Source organism: Protomyctophum parallelum, assembly GCF_964188405.1.
Source record: "Protomyctophum parallelum genome assembly, chromosome: 2".
NCBI classification, from domain to species: domain Eukaryota; kingdom Metazoa; phylum Chordata; class Actinopteri; order Myctophiformes; family Myctophidae; genus Protomyctophum; species Protomyctophum parallelum.
Genome location: NC_139699.1, coordinates 33,764,531 through 33,789,840, shown reverse-complemented (window position 1 = coordinate 33,789,840; position 25,310 = coordinate 33,764,531). Strand labels below are relative to the sequence as shown.

Here is a 25,310-nt window from a genome sequence, read left to right as displayed (position 1 = left end):
AATAAAGAACGTCTTGCTTATACCTGGCGTTGTGCAACATGGCTCCATCCAATACCTAGTGAAGTTTATTTAGTCCAGCACCCAGCCTGTCGATATTCTACGTCTGCCCCAAAGTGATGGAATACTATGGAACAGAGAGGCGCAGGAATAAAACCTGCAGCAAGTCCACCTTTCAACCAGTCAAAATGCACTGAAACATAAAATACACTTTTGTGGATGCTTTTATCCAGTGTCATTCCATCCCATCGCTGCACATTCAATGGGACCGTTACTGAAAAACACAGCCATGCCCATATTAATGCAGTGTTTTACCCAGGAATGGAATGCTCTGTGTAGGGCATAGCAGTGGCCGGTGGGAGGGGGGGGAACGGTTCTCCAGTTACGTGGATTAATACAGACATATATGTACAGAGACGATCCGTGAGGTTCAGGTGCTCATTTCTGATTTTACACTGCATCGCCATTACAATATCAATGTTTCTGGAGGAAGATAGCTATTGTGAGCCAACGCTAACGCTAGCGATTTTGCTCCCTGATTTTTACCGAAAAGAAAAAACTGAAGATCCTTCAGAGTAAAAGCTCCCTCATCTGGATGGCACTCTATAGCGCCATTATTCTGAAAGATTCAGTGACACCAGAAGTGTTACAATCGTGGTCACCGCATGCTCACCGTCTCACGCTCATTCCCGCTCGTGCGAGACGTTTACTTTTTTTGAGTGGTGCAACCACTCCAAGGAACAGCAATGTCCGTGTCCGTGTGTTCACCTATGTGTTGGTTAATGAGCACCAGTAGGGGCGCTGTTGTGCCAGAAACAGAGAGAGAGAGAGACAGTGCTGCACGGTTGCCTTCTAATGAGAGAGAGAGAGAGAGAGAGAGAGAGAGAGAGAGGGAGAGAGAGAGGTGGAGTTGCACCACTCAGTTCACAGATTTGAGTGGTGCAACCACTCCTACAACCAGCAATGTCTGTGTTCACCTATGTATGTATTAATGAGCACCATAATGAGTACCAGTAGGGGCGCTGTTGTGCCAGAAACAGAGAGAGAGTGCTGCACTGTTACCTGCTAATGAGAGAGAGAGAGAGAGAGAGAGAGAGAGAGAGAGTTGCACCACTCAGTTCACACAGGTGTGATTTTTCTATACGACGAGCAGGGTTGAATGGTTATAAGGGTAAAAATAGGGTGCATCCCCTGGACACATGAATAGTGATTTCATTGTATCCTTTTGGATTGTAAGTACAGCAAAAAGTACAGCATTACTACTACTGATGGTACTACTGTACAGCAGCAGTACAGTAGACGCCAAGGAAATGCTTCAATGCTTGAGCCAGGAAAGACAGTAATATATAGTAAGTGAGGTGAGGACGGTTTCCACCAGGGTTGATCTCTGAGTGGACAATTTAATAGCTGTACAATTTAATAAGTCCCATAAAAGAAAAGGAAAAAGTGACACGTCTCTCTGATGTGAGCTTTGTGATTAAGAGACTGGCTGGAGCACGTCCAGGGAGCAGCCCCCTGATGTACTGTATGCGGTCGATCGGACAGTACTAATGGATTGGGAAGGGCCAGTGAATGGCGCTGCTGGTTTCCGCGCGGCGGCGCCCCCTCTAAACAGAGAGACACCGCAGATCAATACACGGCGATCAGGAGCCGTGGAATGTCCTATTGGCCGGCAGATCAATAGCGCTTAGCATCCCCCCCACCCACCCACCCAAGTAGACTAATGTGATAGAGAGAGGCAGATGGAGGAAGGTTAGTACACGCACACACACACACACACACACACACACACACACACACACGCACACGCACAGTCCGACTCCTGACAGGTTTAGGACGTGTCAAACAAAGGAGGAGCAGCATCTGGTGCTTCACAGTAATAGAAAAAAAGAACAGCCTGAAGCCAGACAGCGGTTGACAGCATCAATATACTTTAGGAAAAAAAAGAGTACAAAAAGGAATGAAAAAGAGCAGTTCTTCTGCTTCTTCACTCCTCCCTGACATGCTCTGCTGAGAGAATAACTCCCCGACCCCCCCCCCCGCTATAGCTGCTGCCAAGGCTCCCCTGTATAACCCACTACCCCTCCTCTGCCCCCCCAGAATGCAATGCCATGCCCAAAAGTCACTCAGGCATTATTGCACCGGGCATTCGCTGAAGCACAGCCACGGTAAAACAACAAACAAGGAATTGACTTGATATTGTGTATGAAACACTGTAAAAAACCTCTGTGTCTTGAGAGTGCATAAAGCTTAAGGGTCCATTTGGTTCAATTTGTCCACTCCTTGAGTTACAAATGGATAAATGAACACTGATAATCTGGGAGTTGCAGGATCTAACAAACTTCAAAGAGAGAGACGAAAACATGCGATCTGCCTCATATCCTAACAATGTCATTATGTTACAACGCAATGACGGCCAGGATTGAATTAATCTATTTATCGCGCATTGCCAAGGTTTTCCGCTTGCAACCCTTTGTTTTGAAGAGGCAAATATCCGTAACTGGGTGTTATACGATGACATAATGCCGTGTGTGGTGTCTTGACTGGTTGTTGTTCTCTCGATCGGTGCAGAAAAATCACACCCGTGTGAACTGAGTGGTCCCCCACCTACCTCTCTCTCTCTCTCTCTCATTAGCAGGCAACAGAGGAGCACTATCCCTCTCTCTGTTTCTGGCGCCCCCTACTGGCCCCTACTGGTACATACTGGTGCACATTAACGTCAGGTGAACACGGACATTGCTGGTTGTAGGAGTGGTTGCACCACTCAAAAACCTGACCGCGAGTATCACTGCGTCTGCTGTCGGCTGTTGAAAAACGTACATTCACCAGAAACGACATTCATTGCGCCGATTTGTAGATACAGGCCATTGAAAGCAGCACATATAGAGTGCAAGTGGATGCGCGTGCATCTTCAAAATGGCCGCAGCCACTGTCCCACTTACACTACTAACGATTCGATTAAAGAATATAAATCCTAGAAAACGTAGGCTACGGTTCTGGCGGGCTGCCAGACAAAAGTAATTATACGCTTACTAAGTTTGTGGCGGGCCCAGTGTTAACATACTGTAACAGTCTGAGAGTGAAAAGTTTCCCATTTGATTAAAACTAGATGAGATACAGTAGATCTGATCAAAGCCACCGAAGCAACAAATTAAATGGTTTTGATAGTTATAATATTCACAGAATTGTAAATAGAATTGGTTGTGCGTGGGGGGTGTGGGAGGAATGCATGTCAAACAGCTCAATTCATAGAGAAATGCACTGTCCAAAACAACATGACATGTGGAGGAGGGAGGATGAAAGCAGGCAGAAATTTGAGCATTGGAATGTGGTTATCATTCCAAACTGCTTGATTCCTCCAGACTCGCATCTAATCCTCGCCTCCTCACTGGCAGGCGGGGCTAATGCCTCGTCCACACATAGTCGGTTATTTTTAAAGCAGAGCTTTTCATCATTTCAGCCTATGTAGACATTTTTAGACCCACTTCTACATCCTTGCTTTTAATTGATCTTTTATTTTTTGTTATTCATGTCCTCACTGTATTGCATTACTGCTTGTTTTTTTAATGTTTTATGCCTTGCTTTTCTTTTCTTTTTTCTCCATTGCTCTGTAAAGCACTTTGAGCTGCATTTCATGTCATGAAAGGTACTATACAAATAAAGTTTTATGATTTATGATTATTATCATTATTATTATATGCGTTTGGGGGGGGGGGGGGGGGGGGGGTGGGCCACACTCAAAAGCATTTTTTTTTTTTTCTTAAAAAACTAATCTTTAAAAAAAATCTAGCCACAGTGTAGATTATTAAAAACTCTGTTTATGCGTCTGTTTTTGGCTGGCTATGTCATTTTAGCTACGTTGTCATGTGGATGGAGAGATTTAGGGAATAATGGAGGGGGAGAGAGAGAGCGAGAGGGGTTAGAGATTGAGGAGAGATTGAGGACTCACTGCATCCATCCTCGTCGCTGTGGTCTCCACAGTCGTTGTCCCCGTCACATTGCCACTGGGCAGGGATGCAGGTACACTCCCCAAACGCACTGACCGCGCACGTGAAGTGGTTCCTCCCACAAGAACACTCCGCACTGCCCCGCACTCCTATACAGAGAGAACACAGAGAGAGAGAGAGAGACACAGGGATTATTAATATCACTCCTATACAGAGAGAACACAGAGAGAGAGAGAGAGACACAGGGATTATTAATATCACTCCTATACACAGAGAAAACACAGAGAGAGAGAGAGAGAGACACAGGGATTATTAATATCACTCCTATACAGAGAGAACACAGAGAGAGAGAGAGAGACACAGGGATTATTAATATCACTCCTATACACAGAGAAAACAGAGAGAGAGAGATTATTATCATTGCTCATATCCTGGCAAATTGTGCACACGTTTATGATAGATCGCCACTCTTCTTCACCAACGTATGAATGGTTCATCAGATCTAGAAAAATGCATTTTTCTCCGATTATTTTCCCAGATTGCGTTTTGGTCAAAACAAGCTTTATTCAACGCGACATGTCTTTTCCGAGTGAAAGAAAGGACAACCGATTAATACCTGGCAGTGAATGTTTTAATACACCAAATCATTATGACATCACCATGACCAAAAATGTTTTTTCCGGTAGACTATTCTACATCTTATACCTTGACACTAACTAAAATAGACTAGCAGCAAACAAACAAACTTTCACAGATATACTGGAGTATATCTTGTATAGCATCGTGTTTGAGTGAAACTTGAGCCACAGACTGAACCAGAAGCTGCAGTGCATGCATACCACAGTGCAGTGTTTGTCAAATTTGACCCCAGACAAGCGCAGGTTTTTGATGAATTGAAAATAGTGGGCCCTATTATTGTAAACAAGTGTAATGGTGTCGTCCACTCACAGTTGACAGTTTTTGTATCGAGTTGTACTTGAAATGTACTGTAATTCTGCAAACTGTTAATAAAATCAATCAATCAATCAGGTGTAGGACGGTTTTACTGAGTTGTACACGATGCTGGCACAATGCTGACACATACTTTAATTTACAAATCACACTAGTGTGAAGTGAGGGGCACTCTTATCATCATACATCATCATCACATTACGTTCCCAGCCAATCAAATCATCGCATTCCGTGCTACAGACACACACACAAAGCTGTGCATAGGAGGGGGTAGCTCCCCTCAAAAACACCCTCTCCAAACAGTACAATAACTGCACACGACAGGTGCTGAGAATTACTGTCAAATATGACTCACGCGATACAGGAATCTGTGTGTGTAATGGGCTTAGCGCCATTCAAACAGAGCAATAAATATACCTGACCTTAATACAAGAGTGTGTGTGTGTGTGTGTGTGTGTGTGTGTGTGTGTGTGTGTGTGTGTGTGTGTGCTTGTGCGTGTGTGAGCGCAAAAGAGAAGCTATCATAGCTCCTCGGGTAATTTTAGCTCCTTTGAATACACCACGCAGCTTGTGATGAACTTCTAAATGTCTATGTGTGCATTTTGATGTCTGTGACGCTTTTGTGATAAGTAGGCCAGGACCCTATTACAAAAAAACCCTTCTCAGTTACACGGTGGCCTACACACGCCCCCATGAATCTCTATACAAATGCAGGTACTGTGAAAACCTGCGTGCCAAAACAGAGAGATAAAGAAATGCAAACGCAGGCCATCCGTGGGACCGTGTCCTCTTATTCAACGTTCCCTTTGGAGATGTTTCTGAGGACATTAGGTAATCTAAACAAACAAATAGAAGGGGGAGCCAAGGGGGAGTCAAGAAGGAGCTCCTCTGCAGGTGTCGAGTGTACGTTCTACAACAGGTCGTTAAGAGGAAGCAATCTGATTGGTTGAAACGGCTTCTTGCCGTGGATCAAACCAGCACTGTTCACCACCTAATCAAAACAAAGAATTCAGCCGCTCTGTTTTCACAGAGCACTAGCAAACTCGGTGGCTAGGCTAGCTAGTTTCTTGGGACATTTGTGGTCGTAGTGACTACATCTGTCATTAAAAATATATATTCTTTCAGCGATTTTCTTAGTTTTAAGGGTAACTGTAGTAGAATTGCAATATTACACTTGAGGGTGTTGTTTAACGTGATTATTGCCACTTCAGTGATGCTTGCGGAACTCGACTTTGTCTCGTTCCTGACCGCATCACTGTCGTGGCAATAATCACGTTAAACAACACCCTCGAGTGTAATATTGCTTAATTGTTTGGCTGTAGTCCATGTTATGGTTGGATACTGGGAGAACGATAGTCCATGTTATGGTTGGATACTGGGAGAACGATAGTCCATGTTATGGTTGGATTTTTGTATGTTTGTGGTGTTGTTTGTACTGTATTTTCTGTTAAAATAAAGTATAAAAAAGTTTTAAAAAAAGAAAAAGAACGCACATTTATTTAGGTAAACAACAGACTCCTTTGCCATAAATAACAGAGAATCTATTTGTATTTTCATGCATACTAGTTCCAGTCCATGATTCTGCTCGATAAACACACCAAGGACCGCATATATCAGTGCCACTGCGACAACATCGTATTTACTTATTTATATTCACCATGACATTTGCACAGCCACTTCCTGTTTTGTGCTGGTAGTCATGGGGACTGGTGACTACTTTCTTCTAGCTATTATTGTTGTAGTGAAAGTAGTTGTGTAGTTTTAATAGCCATATGTCTATGCTTTTCAAGTTGGAATAGTTGGTAATCGTGTTAGAAAAGCGATAAGCCAAGCGAGGCTGTGGTTTACCGTCATCATTTTACAGAGGGCCGGCCCGGAAGCCCTCTGCATTGTTGTCGATTAAATAATCGTCCAAAGATGAAGGAATGACAAAGTTCTTCAGGGTGAAGTATCGAGAATTTATTGAGAAGATTCAGCAGAGAAACAACATACAGAGAGTGAGGAACAGGCCTCCTTGCCTGTTCCAGCAGCCCCTCTGGGCGCAAGCCCTCCTCAACCCCATTCTCAGACAGTTCTTATAGTCTTGTTCTAACAGAGATGCTATACTAACTGGTCATATAAGGATCTGTTCTCAAGCTTAGGGCGACACACAAATAAGTATACCTTTGCCGACAGCGTGGAGGAGTCAAGTCAGCTGTTAGATTGAGAGCTGCATGAATTAGACTGAGCACATTGGTGAGCAAAGACACTTAATGGAAGGAAGATATATACACAATAATGCATATATCTGGCACTGTAGTTGGCATTCTAAAATTCCCATTACAGCATCAAATATTTGTTTCCAGATGATTTGAAAATATAACAAATGATGAAAAACATGTGTTGGCTATTTTCCTGCACAACAATGCATTCCCTGACGTACCTCCATAATTCTTCTCACAATGTTTATTATCTCCATACATTTATCTATAATTTGAGGATCAGAAATGACCTTTGGCGCCCTGGCCTGTCAGAGAAGATTTACTCCACAGAACATCAGAGCTGGTGTGAGTGGTCTTGCTGCACCGCAGCACAGTTGCTGCTCTGAGACAATCACCATCATCTTCATAAACACGGCAGTAAATCGGGGGCCATTTACAGGCAATAAATAAACCTTCCCATCTCACTTTGAAGCTCACTAATGACCATTGTTCTCTGACCTGTGTGTATAATATGTGTGCAGTGTGTGTGTGTGTGTGTGTGTGTGTGTGTGTGTGTGTGTGTGTGTGTGTGCACTCACACACACACGCGCACGCACACACACACTTGCGTGGGTGAGTGCAGATCACTGAAACTGGCCTGCAGCAACAAACCCCTGAGTTTCTTGGAACGTGTGTGTGTGTGTGTGTGTGTGTGTGTGTGTGTGTGTGTGTGTGTGTGTGTGTGTGTGTGTGTGTGTGTGTGTGTGTGTGTGTGTGTGCGTGCGTGTGTGTGCGTGCGTGTGCGGTTCCTGGCCTCCTCACAAAGACATCAGTCAAAGCCAGGAGGGCCTGGCACAGAAAACCCCAGTAACCTACAGATCCCACCCACCACACCAAATTAATGGTCTCTTTCTTTTCCTCTCACCCTCCTCTCACCCTCTTCTCCCCCTCTCTCTCCCTCTCTCCCTCTCTCTCTCTCTCTCTTCTCATTCCTCCCTTTTCTCCCATCCCCTGTTCATGTTTCCCCTCCGACTGCCTCCCTACAATCCCTCTCTCCTCTCCTCCCACACTTAATGCACTCCCCTTCATTCCCCCTGCTCTCTTCTGAACTGGGGGTGGGGGGGTGAGGGGTGAGGATGACCTAATCTACGTAACTAATTCTCCCCTCTCCGCTTTGGCATTCTGTGTGTCCTTAGACTCCTTACATCTTGGGTGCTTTAGGGCCCTGAAGGCTCCCTGCTGGCTTCCAGACAGACGGGCTGACTAACCCATTCTGACCCGAGATCAGATTCTAAATATGTCTTCTACATCCTGACAGTTTTCTGAAAAAGCTATGTTTCTATGTCAGTCGTTCTTCAAAAAAAATATATATATAAAAATTCAAAAATAGCAGACCTAGCTATGAGCTTGTAGATCTGCTATTTTTCAATAGCTAAAGCATAACATAATGCTAACACCAAAATGGGTTCCTGCCCAAAATAGGCTAATGTTGAAATTGCATGACACACAGAGAGAGGAGGGGCTGGGGGGGTGCTTGGGGGGGGGGGGGGGGGGGTAGCTCTGGGTGATATGTTTGAAATCAACGTCACAAATCTGTGATCACATGGATGTCATTATGGATATACTGTATGTCACCGTGCTTATGTTTGAGATCAAATGTCAGATGTTCACTGTGATGTTAACTAACACTAATTGTGTAACTTTGTCATGTTTTGAGTTAAACTAAGTTGGAACAATCAATATAAATTTAGACAATGAAGTTGTCTATACGATTGGTGTTGCAACAATCCCCAAACCTAACGAGGAAGAGAGCGTGAGAGAGAGAGAGAGAGAGAGAGAGAGAGAGAGAGAGAGAGAGAGATGGGGGGTTATATATTTTGGAAAGTCTAGAGTGTGGCTGTTGCACCATGTGACCAGAAATTTGAGTCATGCTAAATCATGCTGCTTATTATAGGAATATCAAATTCAATGTGATTTCTATTCATTTCTGTTCAGTTGTTATTGTATGTGTTATTTATGTGTTAATGTGTGTAAGGTGTGAGAGTCTGTGGCATAAGGGGGGAGAGAGAGAGAGAGAGAGCATGTGCATGTGTGTGTGTGTGTGTGTGTGTGTGTGTGTGTGTGTGTGTGTGTGTGTGTGTGTGTGTGTGCGTGCGTGAGAGAGTGAGAGTGAGTGTGAGTGAGAGAGAGTGAGAGAGAGAGCGTGTGTGTAAATGCTCACATTTCTGGCTGTGGGTTTGCACTGGTCTAAATTAGAAGCCAGCCTTGTGCGCCGGAGCAGAAGTCATGTCACATGAAGCCACATGAGACGCTCTGCATTTGTCAAATACGCTTTAAAAAGCATGGACCATTGGCTCAGAGAACATACAAGAGCTTACGAACAAACCATAACATACCCAACCACGCACATACAGGTGCACGCGCAGCCGCGCACACACACACACACACACACTGACACACACACACACCCACCCACACATGAACAGATGGTCTGAATGCTGTGGGACGTTTCAACATCTACTGAGAGTAGATGAAGCAAATGAAGCATCTATTAATATGTACATCTGTCCAAAACATAGTCGGCAAAACAGTCACTGGCACTGACTGTTGAGTGCATGATCCAGTGAGTGATGTCAAGACTAAAGTGTTTCCAAAACCCTACATACAGTAGTGTGTGTGTGTGTGTGTGTGTGTGTGTGTGTGTGTGTGTGTGTGTGTGTGTGTGTGTGTGTGTGTGTGTGTGTGTGTGTGTGTGTGTGTGTGTGTGTGGTAGGTTCAGAGTGCACAGTGAATATGGGATGTGTAGAGCCGGCGGTCTCTCAATGTGCAATTAACTCAATCTCAGTGCGCAGGGACTGCAGGGGCTGTACGAGGCCAACGCTTCGCTCACAATGCAAACATTGTTGGGAGTCGTTGGGACAGGCAGTCAAAAACAGCCACTATATCCCCCCCACCCCACCGCACCCCGACAAACGACTACCAGCGTTTGTGAACGTCCGCCCGCACCGGAAAGAAAAGGACCTCCAGCAGAGTGAAAGCTGAGAGACCACCTCCAGAGAAAGACACTTGGCCGGGTGATTACTGCATGCTGCAGCATAGTACTGGGTGGGTGCAGTTCAAGACAGGTGGTCCTCCAGGGATAACATGCGGGCTACAGGCCACAAACCCCATGCTGCCTCATACCAGCTCACCTACAGCAGAGAGAGCCACCACCTGACGACTACAAAACACCAAGCTGACCAAACCAAACCCGGCAAAGCTATTCTAAGCCCATAGAAGGTTGGCCTGGCCAGTGAGGGCCACCCCGACAGACACTACAGCTTAGACCTCACCATGTCTGACATGTGGCGCACAGCCCCCAGCACCCCCCGGCCATCCCCAATGGAAGACATTTGCTGTCGTTTAAAATGTGGAAGTGGGGAGAACAGTGCAAGCCAACGCACACAATGACAACCATAGATGCTCCCTCTACGAATGATGTCAAACAGCTTAGAGTTCATTAACCACAGACCTCCCCGCAGACTACCCGGAGGGTCCTATAGCACTGTGTGGGTGTGTTTGCATGTGTGTGTTTGCATGTGTGTGTGTGTGTGTGTGTGTGTGTGTGTGTGTGTGTGTGTGTGTAGGTAGTGGGGTGTAACACTGGAGAGCCGTTGACTGACTGCTTTCCACCACTATTGACGATAACAAGTGATAAGCAGGACACAGGAGAGGAAGCACAACAAAACAGGACCACCTGAAAACATAAGGAGAAGAAGGAGCATGACTGGAGGACTCAACCTCCTTTGTTAAAACTCTCCTTTTTTCTCTCTCTCGCTTTCTTTTCTGTCCCTCAGAATTCTCTCCTCCCTCCCGTCCTCCTGCATTCTCAGTCCTTCCGCTCCTGGTGTCAGGGCAGTAAAAAGCGTTATTATTGCAGAGGGGCAGCTGTGTCTCAGCACGTCAACAACTGTTCCTCAGTTCGACACAACCTCAGGACATCCAGCAGCCTCTGTGTTTGTTAACGCACAATCACAAAAGGACAGGACCGGTGGTGCCCCGCCTGGCAGGCCTGAAAACAGCGTTCCTCCTTCTCTGTTCTCCCTCTGGGAAAGTCAGAGGCCTCAGTCACACATGACATGAAAGACAGTGTGTCTTCTCGGTGTCTCCTGTGTCCTCTGTCTCGTCAAGCCGCGTGACTCCCATTGAGAATGAATTGTGAGCCACACAGAGGACACAAGAGACATCAAGAAGACAGGGTGTCTTGTCCTGAGAGCATGGAGCAGTGATCATCCAATGGAATGAAGCGAGTAGCAGCCATGCCCTCCCCCTTTCTGTTTTAAATGTGTGTTCTGTGTTTACCGTTTAGTGACATTTAATCACTTAAACCACTAAATATAGTGTACCATTGTGTGTCAAACAGTTAAAATAGACAATCTGCGAGCTCACAACACGATTGTGACTTGAATAACATGACATAGTGTGGAAAAATAGGCTCGTCATAATTATTACATACTGTAATGGTCGCTAATGGCAATTATTTGAGATAATCAAAAGGTTTGAATAATCGCCACAATCGTCATAATCATTTCCATGTTAAAAATGTCATGTCGAATATCGAACATTTTACAAAACTTCAAAAATAGTGGAAATACCTGTGCAACTTTTGTTTACAAAGGCTAAAAGCCAAACAGAAATGTCATTTTGATTTATAATGTTCCAAATTCCAATAATGCTCAATGACAGAAACACAATTAAACGTTAATCTTAATTATTTGAGTGACAATTAATCGTCACGTAAAGTTTTTCATAATCAAGACATCCCTATAGTGTAAAACATTAGGTGCTAACCCATAAACCACTACTTTTTTTTAACGACTCAATGCAGTACAAATGAAATATGTCTTGTTTTTACCTATTTCCAGAGGAAAAAAACTACACCCAACAGCGCAGTTGAAATGAAATGTGTCACTTCAATCTTCTTTCGATTTGTCATGCTAAAAGACTGGCCTAATGACAGGCTTGGGGTTGTTTCAAAGTAGAAAGTAGAAAGTAGAGAGAGAGAGAGAGAGAGAGAGAGGTTAGATGGAGGGAGAGAGCCTGATCACACTGTTAACAGTGTGGGGCTCTGACACCAGTACACATTACTATACCAGAGTGTAATTCTGTGCACATTCTGGGGATGACAATTTGTCTGAGAATTGCCAGCTGTCAGTGAAAAAGCCGCCTATCAATCACTGGTAAACACGTGGCTCTGCAATGCAACAGAAAAGCATAGACAGCCATGGTGGACGGCCTAAAGCATAGACAGCCAGGTGGACTATTCGGACACAGGGGGACATTCTGCTTGTTTAGTCCATCATAACAATTTTTTTTTAGCATCTCCTCATGGTTCATTTTCCCACCCACCCGACTCCACATTCCTCACTGCTTCCACTTCCTATATTATCCCTCTCTCTTTCTGCTTCCACATGTTTTCCTCTCAGATGCTCTATAGTTCCAGGACGGGGGAACATGTGTCGGTCGGAGGCTTGGCTCCGGGACGGGTCATGCCGGTTTAGCCAGGAATATGCCAATATAAAGCTCATCATCCCTGACCTCAGGTCTATGCCTCTCCCTCTAAGGCATCTCATCTCTCCTTACTAATTTGGCCCCGTCGCGGGCCAGGTCCAAGACTGATGTGGGCAAGCCCCAAAAGCCACAGGAGCACATGTTGAGCACAGGCACAGGGAGCTAACGTCACGGAGAAGGAGAAGGATGGAAGAATAACATTGCTTTGAGTGCCGTGATTTCAGTAAGGGGGTGGGGTGGGAAACTTGTGAATCGCAAGTGTGTGTGTGTGTGTGTGTGTGTGGGGGGGGGGGGAGGCGCAAAATGAATGCTCTTCGTCGTCGTGGCTGAGGGTGTAAATGGAGAGCGGCGCACAGATATACAGTTTGAGGCTCTCCAAACGGATGTCAACTCTTCAAAGGGTCGCCTCCAGAGCCCCGTCATCACCAACTCATCCTCCTGGCTAGCATGCACCATGACACACACACACACACACACACACACACACACACACACACACACACACACACACACACACACACACACACACACACACACACACACACACACACACACACACACACACACACACACACACACACACACACACACACACACACACACACACACACACACACACACACACACACACACACACACACACACACACGGTCCTGTGGCACTGGTGGCATTTGGTCGGCAGCAGGGTTCTTTTCTCGCCTGCTCATCTCATCTCAGGCTTTTATTAAAAGTCTCCCGTTATCACAGCGTAGCGCTCAATCACTTTCTTATAAAGTAAGTAGCATGGTGGGAGTGTATGCGTGTTATGTGTGTGTTGGTATGTCTTTCATGCTGGGTTTTTCTGACACTCCCTTCCACCGCGTCTGACAGGAGGATTCATAACAGAGCTGGTAGTGCATGTCCATTAGCCGCACAAGCGTGCGCACATACACGCGCACGCACACACAGACACACCACTGATTTCCATTGACCACAAATTCATTTTCAAGCACGTAAACGTAACACTTGTTTGTGTTAAACTTAACTTTAACTATCTAAAACCAATTCTAAAACAAACCCCAAAGCAAGACTTGACCATAGCCCATAGGCCTGTTTATTGCCTGTTGATTTCGTCCCAGTGTCAGTTAATAGCTCTGGTGTCACTTCTTAGTCTATACTTAATCCGGTGTTGCAAGTTTCCAATAAAAGTGGCTCTTATCTTGAAATCGCTCAATTGTTTTGTGGAATTCCGATGTCTGTTGAAGCCAAGCCATTTTTCAAGCTGGTCAAAAGTAAGCAAAAGAACCAACGCAAGACTTCGACCAAAGTTCATATTTACGATATGAAAACCATGCTCTTGTGACTTAAACAATGTACACACTTTGGAAGTGTGTTCCCTTTGAACCGCAAGACTGGTGAGTCGTTAATTATGTCAAGCTGCCTACAGTTAGCGTAGCACTCAGAACACACAGTCGGATTGGGAGATGGATTGTCATCAATTAAAATAAACCTGCTGTAGTTTGTAGTTCTCTTAATGGATTCAATGCTTTTAAAAGTTCAAACAATTTACAAATGCATCCGTCAACCCTGAAACGCTTTCAATTGTAGCTTCGTTGTAGTCATAATAACCTTATTTTTAATACAAATCGTTGAATATGGCCTGGGCTGTGGCTCAGCGGTCCAGGCACCTTGGCCGATAGTCCAAGACTGGCAGTGTGCCGCGGGTTCGACTCCCGATCCTGACGGCCTTTACTGCATGTCATCTCCCCATCTCTCTCCCCTTACCTCTATTAAAACATAAAATAAAAGGCGAAAGCCACAAAAAAAGTTCACATAAATATCCAAAATCTGATTCAACCAGCAGTTACATCCTTTGTTGGGTACAGCCCTACTTGGCCAAACCCCAACTGACTTTAATTGTCCACCTCAGAATCTGCATTTTGTTGAACCATCTCAGTAAAGCAGACATGTTTTTTAAAGAATATAATAAAATAAAAAACAACGGCAGCACGCAAGTTGGAATCAGAAAGTAACAAAAACAAAATCTACAAAGGAATGGCATAAATATACAGTATTCTCCTCAACACTCTCTCCCCTAATGCAACAACATAAATATACAGTATTCTCCACAACACTCTCTCCCCTAATGCAACAACATAAATATACAGTATTCTCAACACTCTTTCCCCTAATGCAACAACATAAATATACAGTATTCTCAACACTCTTTCCCCTAATGCAACAACATAAATATACAGTATTCTCCTCAACACTCTCTCCCCTAATGCAACAACATAAATATACAGTATTCTCCTCAACACTCTCTCCCCTAATGCAACAACATAAATATACAGTATTCTCCTCAACACTCTCTCCCCTAATGCAACAACATAAATATACAGTATTCAACACTCTCTCACCTAATGCAACAACATAAATATACAGTATTCTCAACACTCTCTCCCCTAATGCAACAACAGGCCAATTACATCCCAGTAATAAATCTTTATTCTACTGCGGCACGAGGTTAAAAATAGTACCCGGGAGATCAAAGCAGGGCAGGGAAATGAAAGGATAGCGCTGTTATGCGCACACACACACACACACACACACACACACACACACACACACACACACACACACACACACACACACACACACACACACACACACACACACACACACACACACACACACACACACACACACACACACACACACACACACACACACACACACACACACACACACACACACACACACACACACACACACACACACGAGAGCAGTGATCGGTGGCAGGCCAGCAGGCTCTCTGAAGTCAGTTCAAAGATAACAGTGACTTGGCCAGGGATGAGTGCATGGCTGCTGGATGGACATGTGGGCTGGCATGGGATGGGGTGGTAGTGGTGGTGGGGGGGGCCATGGTGGTATGTGTGCACGTGTCTGGGTGCGTTTGTGTGTGCGGGTTAGCATGTGTGACGCTGGCGTGTTTGTGTGTAATGTATATGTGCGTGGGTGGGTGAGTGTTTTTGTGCGAGTGTGTGTGTGTGTGTACAATTGTGCATGGGTGTGTGCTTGTCCGTGCATGTGTACATGTGTGTATCTGGGATAAAGGGATTTAGTGGTAGAAAGTGAGCATGACAGATGCAGAAATAGACATGCTGAGGGGAGGGAGGTGGTCTATGGGGCTTGGGGGGAGGGAGTTGGTCTATGGGGCTTGGGGGGAGGGAGTTGGTCTATGGGGCTTGGGGGGAGGGAGTTGGTCTATGGGGCTTGGGGGGGAGGGAGGTGGTCTATGGGGCTTGGGGGGAGGGAGTTGGTCTATGGGGCTTGGGGGGAGGGAGTTGGTCTATGGGGCTTGGGGGGAGGGAGTTGGTCTATGGGGCTTGGGGGGGAGGGAGGTGGTCTATGGGGCTTGGGGGGAGGGAGTTGGTCTATGGGGCTTGGGGGGGAGGGAGGTGGTCTATGGGGCTTGGGGGGGAGGGAGGTGGTCTATGGGGCTTGGGGGGGAGGGAGGTGGTCTATGGGGCTTGGGGGTAGGGAGTTGGTCTATGGGGCTTGGGGGTAGGGAGTTGGTCTATGGGGCTTGGGGGGGAGGGAGGTGGTCTATGGGGCTTTGGGGGGAGGGAGGTGGTCTATGGGGCTTGGGGGGAGGGAGTTGGTCTATGGGGCTTGGGGGGGAGGGAGGTGGTCTATGGGGCTTGGGGGGAGGGAGGATCAATCATGACTTTTCACAAAAAGTGATATCAAGGGGAGGCAAAATCAGTGAAAAATGTGCACACCCGTGTGAAGTGAGTCGCGCTCGTATCATCGTACATCATCTCATTCAAGCGAATCAGAATTTACATCCTCACCTTCGTCTTCAATGTTTGTGTTTACACAATGTTTGTGTTTACACAAATACTCAAAGCTGGCCATTCATTATCAATGGCATTTAATGTTTGTGTTAGGACAAACGCTCAAAACTGGCCATTCACCCTCAGAGCTGGACATAGGAGGGGATATAGCGCCCCTCAAAAATAAAAGCTACGAGGGTGATCAGAGGAGGTCAGAGTGAGCAACCTCACAGACTCCATATTTGGACTTGATCTTCGACACAAAACTTCTTATATGGGCAGAGATCGACTTAGAGCTCCATGTATGGAGCAGACCGTTTTCTTTGAGTCCGTCGTCACGCTGACATCGTTATGTTGCGGCAGCGACACGGTATAAGAATGTCAAGCAGAGTCACAGAGCTGGACAACTTGGGAGCAGCGAGTTCGAAGCAGGTCAAGGACAGACATTAAGAACTTGAAGCAGGAACAGAGACAGACATCCTTTAAGAGCTCTAAGGAAAACAGAACTGAAACGTCTCTTCAGACTCTTTTCGTTACAGATCAGTTGACATTCATTGAGTTGCAGTTCTGTCAGTCAGATCAGTTGATATTCAGCTGGGTTGCAGAAGGTCTGTCTGACGATGCACTGGACAGTCAATCTGAGATCAGGACCAGGTCGTGGATGCAGTCGGAATGCAGTGACCGTGGGGAACGAGGTGTACTTGTTTGGAGGTCACGCTAGTGAATCACCTTACATCAATGTGCACGTCTTAAACACAGTGTCTTTGAGATGGAGGAAGTTGCCTCCGGTGGCAACTAGAAGAGAAGAACCTCCCCTTGACGTTCCCTGCGTGCGCACAAACCACACTGCTGCTCTGGTAGAAATTCTACCCGAAGACGTAGACGGCATATTCTACCGTAGAATATGCCGTCTACGTCTTCGGGGGATGTGATGCGAGTACTGTGCGTTGCAACGTGCTTTATGCATTTGATGTCGACGCCCACACATGGTTCAAACCCAGGGTTTCTGGGACTGTCCCCGATGGGAGGGACGCCCACTCAGCCTGTGTCTTGGAGAAGGTCATGTTTATCTATGGAGGACGGACCCAGCTGACTTATTGGACTAAAGACATGTACAAGTTGGACACCACCACGATGGTCTGGACGTTAATTACCACCAGAGACACTGTGCCATCCAATTCATGGTATCACTCTGCCACCATCATCGGGACAAAGATCTTTGTATCTGCGGGCAATACGTGGGGGCGTGTGTACGACAAGGACATCACAGTGTTTGACACAGAGACCAACCTCTGGAAGAACGCACCTCCTGCACAGATTCACAGACACTACTGTGATACAGCCTTTACCCACAATGGAGAGCTGTACATATTTGGTGGCCCATATAGTCATCACCGCAGTGATCTGTGTAAATTCAATCCAGAGACCTTCTCCTGGAAGGAGGTTAAGACCAAGGGGAACGGCCTGTCGGGGTGCTATTGTGGCTGCTGTTGCATGGTGGGAGATCGTGTCATCCTCTTTGGAGATTACACACATTCTCATGACCTGTACGTCTTAGACTTGAGTCCTAGTCTGAAGACGCTATGCAAGCTAGCGGTTATTCAGTACGGACTGGATCAGTCTGAACTCCCACACGACGTCAGGTGGGAACTGAGAGGCATGAATGAAACTTAATAGATAAGGCCTGGACCGCTGCCCATAGCGCCACCTAGGCTAGCAACCCCTCAAAACATGTATACATTCCCCCAAAAAGTAAAAAAAAATGTATATGGGGCTTGGGGGGAGGGAGGTGATCTATGGGGCTTGGGGGGAGGGAGGTGGTCTATGGGGCTTGGGGGGAGGGAGATGACCTATGGGGCTTGGAGGGGAGGGAGGTGATCTATGGGGCTTGGAGGGGAGGGAGGTGATCTATGGGGCTTGGGGGGAGGGAGGTGGTCTATGGGGCTTGGGGGGAGGGAGATGACCTATGGGGCTTGGAGGGGAGGGAGGTGATCTATGGGGCTTGGAGGGGAGGGAGGTGATCTATGGGGCTTGGAGGGGAGGGAGGTGATCTATGGGGCTTGGGGGTTGGACCTAGAAATGGGGGAGAGGGGGCACACTGACGCTTGTCATGCCGAACTTCATTTTCCGACACTGTCAGCCCCTTTCTGATGAATTTGGCCCATCCAAACTGTGCTTATGTGGCTTTGCCACAGTGTGTGTGACACTGTGTGCACGCGCATGCACGCGCGCACACACACACACACACACACACACACACACACACACACACACACACACACACACACACACACACACACACACACACACACACACACACACACACACACACACACACACACACACACACACACACACACACACACACACACACACACACACACACACACACACACACACACACACACACACACACACAGGGGAAGGGCAGTCTAAAAGTGTGTCTCAAGTTTATGAAAAGTTCCCCAAAGACTCTTTCATGAGAGACGTCATTTATTATAATGGGAATTATTACAATTATGGGAGTTCACTTTTGTGTCAGGGGGCTTCTCAGAGGAACGAGCTGAATGGAAGCTACCTTTCCACAGAGAGCCAAAGCGCCAGAGGAGAGAAAATAATTACACATAATTATGCACATGGGGTAAAAGCAAAGTGAGCAGAAAGACACACACACACACACACACACACACACACGTCGCAAAAGCTGGGACACACCATAAAGCCATTACATTATTACAGGAGGCTATACGCTCCAGACGTAGAGTGTGCATAACAGATCAAGACATCCAACAGTTACAGTAAGACCCTCATAAGGCCCTGCTGCAGGGCAGTGGCCACTTTTATGAAGTGTGGATGAGAAGAAAGTGGACCGTAGGGACGAGAGAGAGAGAGAGGAAGGAAAATGTGTGAGACGAGAGGAAATAAAAGTATAGACAGATGAAGAGAGGAGAAAGACGAAGAGGTGAGAACATAGCTGAGAGAGAGAGAGAGAGAGAGAGAGAGAGAGAAGAAAAAGGGGGAAGAAAAAGAGAGACAGGTAGTGTGAGTGTGAGTTGTCTATTTGTTCAATGGCTACTGAGGCAGCACTAGGAATGCCACACCACGGAGATGAAATGGCTGCTGTAGCAGGGCCCCAACTCGGAGAGAGAGGAGAGAGACAGTGAGTGAGGGTGTGCGTGCGTGCGCGTGCGTGTGTGTGTGTGTGTGTGTGTGTGTGTGTGTGTGTGTGTGCGTGGAGGTCAACAAACAAACAAGTGACTGAGAGAAAGACGGTTATTGAGGAAATACTGTTTGTGCATCAATTTAGTGCAATGAAAACATGTGTGTGTGTGTGTGTGTGTGTGTGTGTGTGTGTGTGTGTGTGTGTGTGTGTGTGTGTGTGTGTGTGTGTGTGTGCGCGCGCATGCGTGTGTGCGTGCGTGCGTGCGTGCCTTGCAGTGTAAACAGCTCAGGGCTTCGGTCTGTGAACACCAGACTATTGGGCAATGTGCTGAGTGAGCACTCAGTGTGCAAGCCCTCTCTAATCCACAGATTGTCTCTGTGCCCAGCTGACCCCCACACCACCACCACCCCAAACCCCCATCCATCCATCCATCCATCCATACATCCACCACGCCAGAGGCTCTCCACCATGGAGGGCCTCTCCCTGCCACGGCCAAAACCCAGAAAACATTACAACTCGCTGGGAAGAGCCATGCGCTGCATGACGGGAGACCTGGTTCATTGTGGGAATATACACTACAGCAACACTTCATCTGCATTTCAACTTGTATTGCCTGTTGTATAAGTCCTGTTATGAGGCAATACACAGTGATACATTTAGCCTAAAAACGTGGCATATTTAATCTCTAAATACAATGGGAAAATGTCCCTGACGAATATGAACAGCAAATTATTATTAATAAAACGAAATACGAGCCGATATTTTGCGAATGAAGTTCTAATTGGCTCCACAGCAGATTGTCTGGGCACGCCCCATCGTACAGTTCAATCATTAGTTCTTACTTTCTTAGTACACTATATCAAACTGTGTGTGTGTGTCTGTGGTCTCACTCGGGCCACGTACAGCTTCTGTGAACACTCTTAATTGGTTCACCTTGAAGTCCCCCGTTATATCAGAAACTCTCCCAGGGTGGAGAACAACGGACCAAAACAACTGAATCCTAGCCCAGGACAAAACAACAAGAGCTTTGAACAACACAAACACAGGGCTCTATACCCGAGCAGCCATTGTTCCCGTCAAAGCAAATCAGAACTCTGGTTCTGGGTGGTTAATTTTTTTTTAAATAAATAAATAAAATAAAAGTGGCCCGTTGGAAGCAGGTCCGACAGGAATGCTATATCCCCACGCTTAAAGTGGGGGCTAGAATGTTGTGCTCTGCTGTATAATGGCTGTTCGACAGACCCTGAAAGTAAAGTGGCTGAATCTAAATCACACTGTGAGGCTGGGGAGACAATTTTTACTGCTGCTAGGCTAGTTTTTCTACAGTGCATGTGGAATGTTAGCGAGACCCAAGTGTGCAAAGGGTTTGCGTGCAGACGTGTGTGTGTGTATTATGTAGGCATGTGTACATGTGCACGCATGGCTGTGCACATACAGTATGTGCAATGTGCATGTATGCATAATGTGCATGCACGAGCGTGACTGAGTCTGTGTGAGTTTGTGTTAGCGCGCGTGCGTGTGTGCGAGCGTGTGCATAGTGCATACGTGTGCGTGTAACCCTAGCCTCTGGCATGGGCCCAATGCAGCACAGGGCCCGGTGGTCTGTGTGTGCTACACAAGCCTCCTGTCTGGGCCAAACCTCCAGGCTAGACCCTCCCTGCAACTCAAGCCTCCCCCGAGATAAGAGCCTCAGCCTGGGCCTGATCGATCACAGGCTCCACCCTAGGACAGAGGTCTGGGGCCCGTGGCTCCACCCTAGGACAGAGGTCTGGGCCTGGGCCCGTGCCTCCACCCTAGGACAGAGGTCTGGGGCCCGTGGCTCCACCCTAGGACAGAGGTCTGGGGCCCGTGCTCCACCCTAGGACAGAGGTCTGGGGCCCGAGCCTCCACCCTAGGACAGAGGTCTGGGGCCCGTGGCTCCACCCTAGGACAGAGGTCTGGGGCCCGTGGCTCCACCCTAGGACAGAGGTCTGGGGCCCGTGGCTCCACCCTAGGACAGAGGTCTGGGGCCCGTGGCTCCACCCTAGGACAGAGGTCTGGGGCCCGTGCTCCACCCTAGGACAGAGGTCTGGGGCCCGTGCTCCACCCTAGGACAGAGGTCTGGGGCCCGTGGCTCCACCCTAGGACAGAGGTCTGGGGCCCGTGCTCCACCCTAGGACAGAGGTCTGGGGCCCGACAGGCTCCACCCTAGGACAGAGGTCTGGGGCCCGTGGCTCCACCCTAGGACAGAGGTCTGGGGCCCGTGCTCCACCCTAGGACAGAGGTCTGGGGCCCGACAGGCTCCACCCTAGGACAGAGGTCTGGGGCCCGTGGCTCCACCCTAGGACAGAGGTCTGGGGCCCGTGCTCCACCCTAGGACAGAGGTCTGGGCCCGTGGCTCCACCCTAGGACAGAGGTCTGGGGCCCATGGCTCCACCCTAGGACAGAGGTCTGGGGCCCGTGGCTCCACCCTAGGACAGAGGTCTGGGGCCCGAGCCTCCACCCTAGGACAGAGGTCTGGGGCCCGACAGGCTCCACCCTAGGACAGAGGTCTGGGGCCCGTGCTCCACCCTAGGACAGAGGTCTGGGGCCCGTGCTCCACCCTAGGACAGAGGTCTGGGGCCCGTGCTCCACCCTAGGACAGAGGTCTGGGGCCCGTGGCTCCACCCTAGGACAGAGGTCTGGGGCCCGTGCTCCACCCTAGGACAGAGGTCTGGGGCCCGTGGCTCCACCCTAGGACAGAGGTCTGGGGCCCGTGCTCCACCCTAGGACAGAGGTCTGGGGCCCGTGGCTCCACCCTAGGACAGAGGTCTGGGGCCCGTGCTCCACCCTAGGACAGAGGTCTGGGGCCCGTGGCTCCACCCTAGGACAGAGGTCTGGGGCCCGTGCTCCACCCTAGGACAGAGGTCTGGGGCCCGTGCTCCACCCTAGGACAGAGGTCTGGGGCCCGTGCTCCACCCTAGGACAGAGGTCTGGGGCCCGTGCTCCACCCTAGGACAGAGGTCTGGGGCCCGTGCTCCACCCTAGGACAGAGGTCTGGGGCCCGTGGCTCCACCCTAGGACAGAGGTCTGGGGCCCGTGCCTGCTGACAGAGTGAAACCCAGCCTCGGTACAAAATACAAATCAAACCAGACTGAGGTGGCACAGGGGAACATGGTGTAGAATGCAAGACTTTTAACTAGCACTGCAGCTATTTCTGTCCAGCTAAAAGCATCTTATGTTCAATTCCGACAGTTTGAATTGACCTGAACTGCACTGAGTTGAAGACTTTGTACAACTACATGGATTTTTCATCTTGCTTCTCGTTCTTCCCCATTCCCTAAGTGCTAAAACAATTAGGTTAGGAACTCTATCACAAAAACACAATCACATGCGTTTCCTAACAAGGTTTCACCCAAACAAGGATCTCCTTTGACTTCACATCCAGAGAGCACAACGTTCTTCAACGCCTTTCAAGCACCACTTGCCAGATTAGCGTTTGATCTACGTCTCTCTCACTGTGACCTCAGAATGAAGGGATAAGTGTAATAACCGGAGGGGATTAGTCCATCCAGGCACGCTGTAACTCACTTTATGGACTCTGAGTGAGTCTTGCCGAGGAGAAGAGGCATGGAGGTCCAGTGATTCACATCCATGCAGTTTGAATTTCTTTGCTGATGAAGTACCAACTGTTTCAGCCCCAGTATGGTGAGTACTGGGTTTGCTATGACAACCACGGTTACTTTGGATAGGAGTAGATCTGAGGCAAAAAATAAAGCATTGGAATTTGGATAATTTTGGCACTCCCAAAGTGTCCTTCGCTTCTTTCCTTACTACATTGATTCAACATTGACCATTGAAATGAGCCATTAACTACAAGTGATCGCTCAAAAGACTACAAATATTACACAGCAAAATCCTTAAGTAAAAAGGACTTTACTGTGTATAGTATACCTTAGGCAATTAGCTAACACTCATCCAGAGCAGCTCATGATAAGTAGGCAGCAAGGGACTGAGAGGACCCACCTGACCTGAGATCAGATTCTAAAAATGTCTTCTAAATCCTGACAGTTTTCTGAAAAAGCTATGTTTCTATGTCAGTGGTTCTTCGATTTTTCAAAAATAGCAGACCTACAAGCTCGTAGCGTGCCACTCGGTGGCGCGCTATGAGCTTGTAGATCTGCTATTTTTCTATATCAGTTCTGATGGGAACATCCCACTGGCAACAGGATCAAACCCATGAAAAAGCAGACACTTGTCATGCTAGCAAAATATCCTCATTTTGCTCAGATCACTGATTATACAAGCTACAATAAATTATAGCTGTCATGAATAATAGTCCATCCTGGTATGTGTTAAATTGGTGACTTGGGAAGGCAGCGCCATTCCAGAAGTAAAACGACAACCTGGTGGTTGGGGGGGTTTGAACAACCCCCCCGTAACCACCACCCCCTCAGCTCCTTTGAGAAAAAAAGGGGATAAAACAGTAAACACAGACCCTTCCATTCACAGTAATTTATCCCTATGGAGGAGCCTTCTTTCCCGGCTGCAATAGCCCCCTTCCGGGCCTGCCCAGCAGGATGCCTGCGAGTGGCGTGTGAAACTCTCTCGTCTCCGTCGGGCTCAAAAGGGAAGGATGAACAATGGCCCTCGCCGGGCGCAAGGAGCTACCAACAATCCCTTTACTTTCTCTCTCACCCTCTGCTTTTTTCTCTCTCTCTCTCTCATTCTCTAAAAAGTAAAACCACAAGCTATTGTGCAAAAAAGAAGAATAAAATCCATGTGAGGTGGTCTCATCAAGGGTGCAGAGGATTATTGATAAAAACACTCTCTTTCGTCTCGCTCTCTACATTTACCTCCTTTGTTTTATTCCCTTCTTCTTCCCCCACTCCTCACCTCCTTTCCTTTTATTGGTGGCATGGGAGGGTAAATTGTCTGAACGGATGCAGGGAATAATGTTGTGCCTCACATTTTTGTGGGTTTCTCAGGACCCCGGCTGACCCTCCCCATTGCCCGAATAGTGGAAACGTGAGTGACCCCCGTCTCCCCCAAAGGCCCTGGTTGCTCTCTCTTACTTGAAGCGCCAATGTCTAATTCAGGGTGTGGGAGAACAAGGCAACCTTCACACTAACTAATCACATATTTGTCGAGTTCGACATTTATGACCAAAAGTTTGATTCATGTCAATGTCCCCAACTAAAGACTCTTGTGTCTTGTCTTCCCGACGGCAGCAGAAAGTTAGCAAACGAGCTGCTGTAATGTGTAGATAATCAGCTGGTGTGGCGCTCATCCAACCCCACGCCAGCCAGGCCAAGAAACTCCCCCCAACGTAAGTTAAATAAACCTCAAATGATCAGGCCATAACGAGCCTTCATTCAGTCCGGCTAAGGGGCTAAATCAGGAAATCAAGAGATAGTTTCTCTGCAAAGGAAGAGTCGGTGACAACAACAAGCTGCGCGGTGGTGCCTTGCCGGAGGCCATTTTCCCCCAGAGCTCAGCCATTCACCGCTGGCTCCTACAGAGCTATTGAGCATTCACCCTGCACCGCCACGTCCCCCGACAAGCGCAACAAAAAGCATTTCAGGGCAAACGCTCCCCGTGGTTCCCACACTATTTCACCTGTCAAACGCTTACAAAACAGACGAGGGAAGGCCAAATGCTCTTCAGGGGTGCCACAGCTCACCTCTTGCCAGCCCAGGCACCAATAAAGACATTGTCATTCCTCCTTTTTTTTAAAGGATACACT

At 47.6% G+C, this 25,310-nt stretch overlaps 1 protein-coding gene across 1 annotated transcript in view; it reads right to left on the bottom strand.

Moving 5' to 3' along the window:
• LOC310854602 (low-density lipoprotein receptor-related protein 4-like) overlaps nucleotides 1–25,310 on the bottom strand; it is a gene marked incomplete at its 3' end in the record, with an annotated part of 74,171 nt that overhangs the window by 14,204 nt on the left and 34,657 nt on the right. The window contains exon 2 of the mRNA XM_083759277.1: nucleotides 3,947–4,093. Coding sequence (XP_083615403.1) covers nucleotides 3,947–4,093 — 147 coding nt within the window. The remainder of the gene's footprint in view (nucleotides 1–3,946; nucleotides 4,094–25,310) is intronic.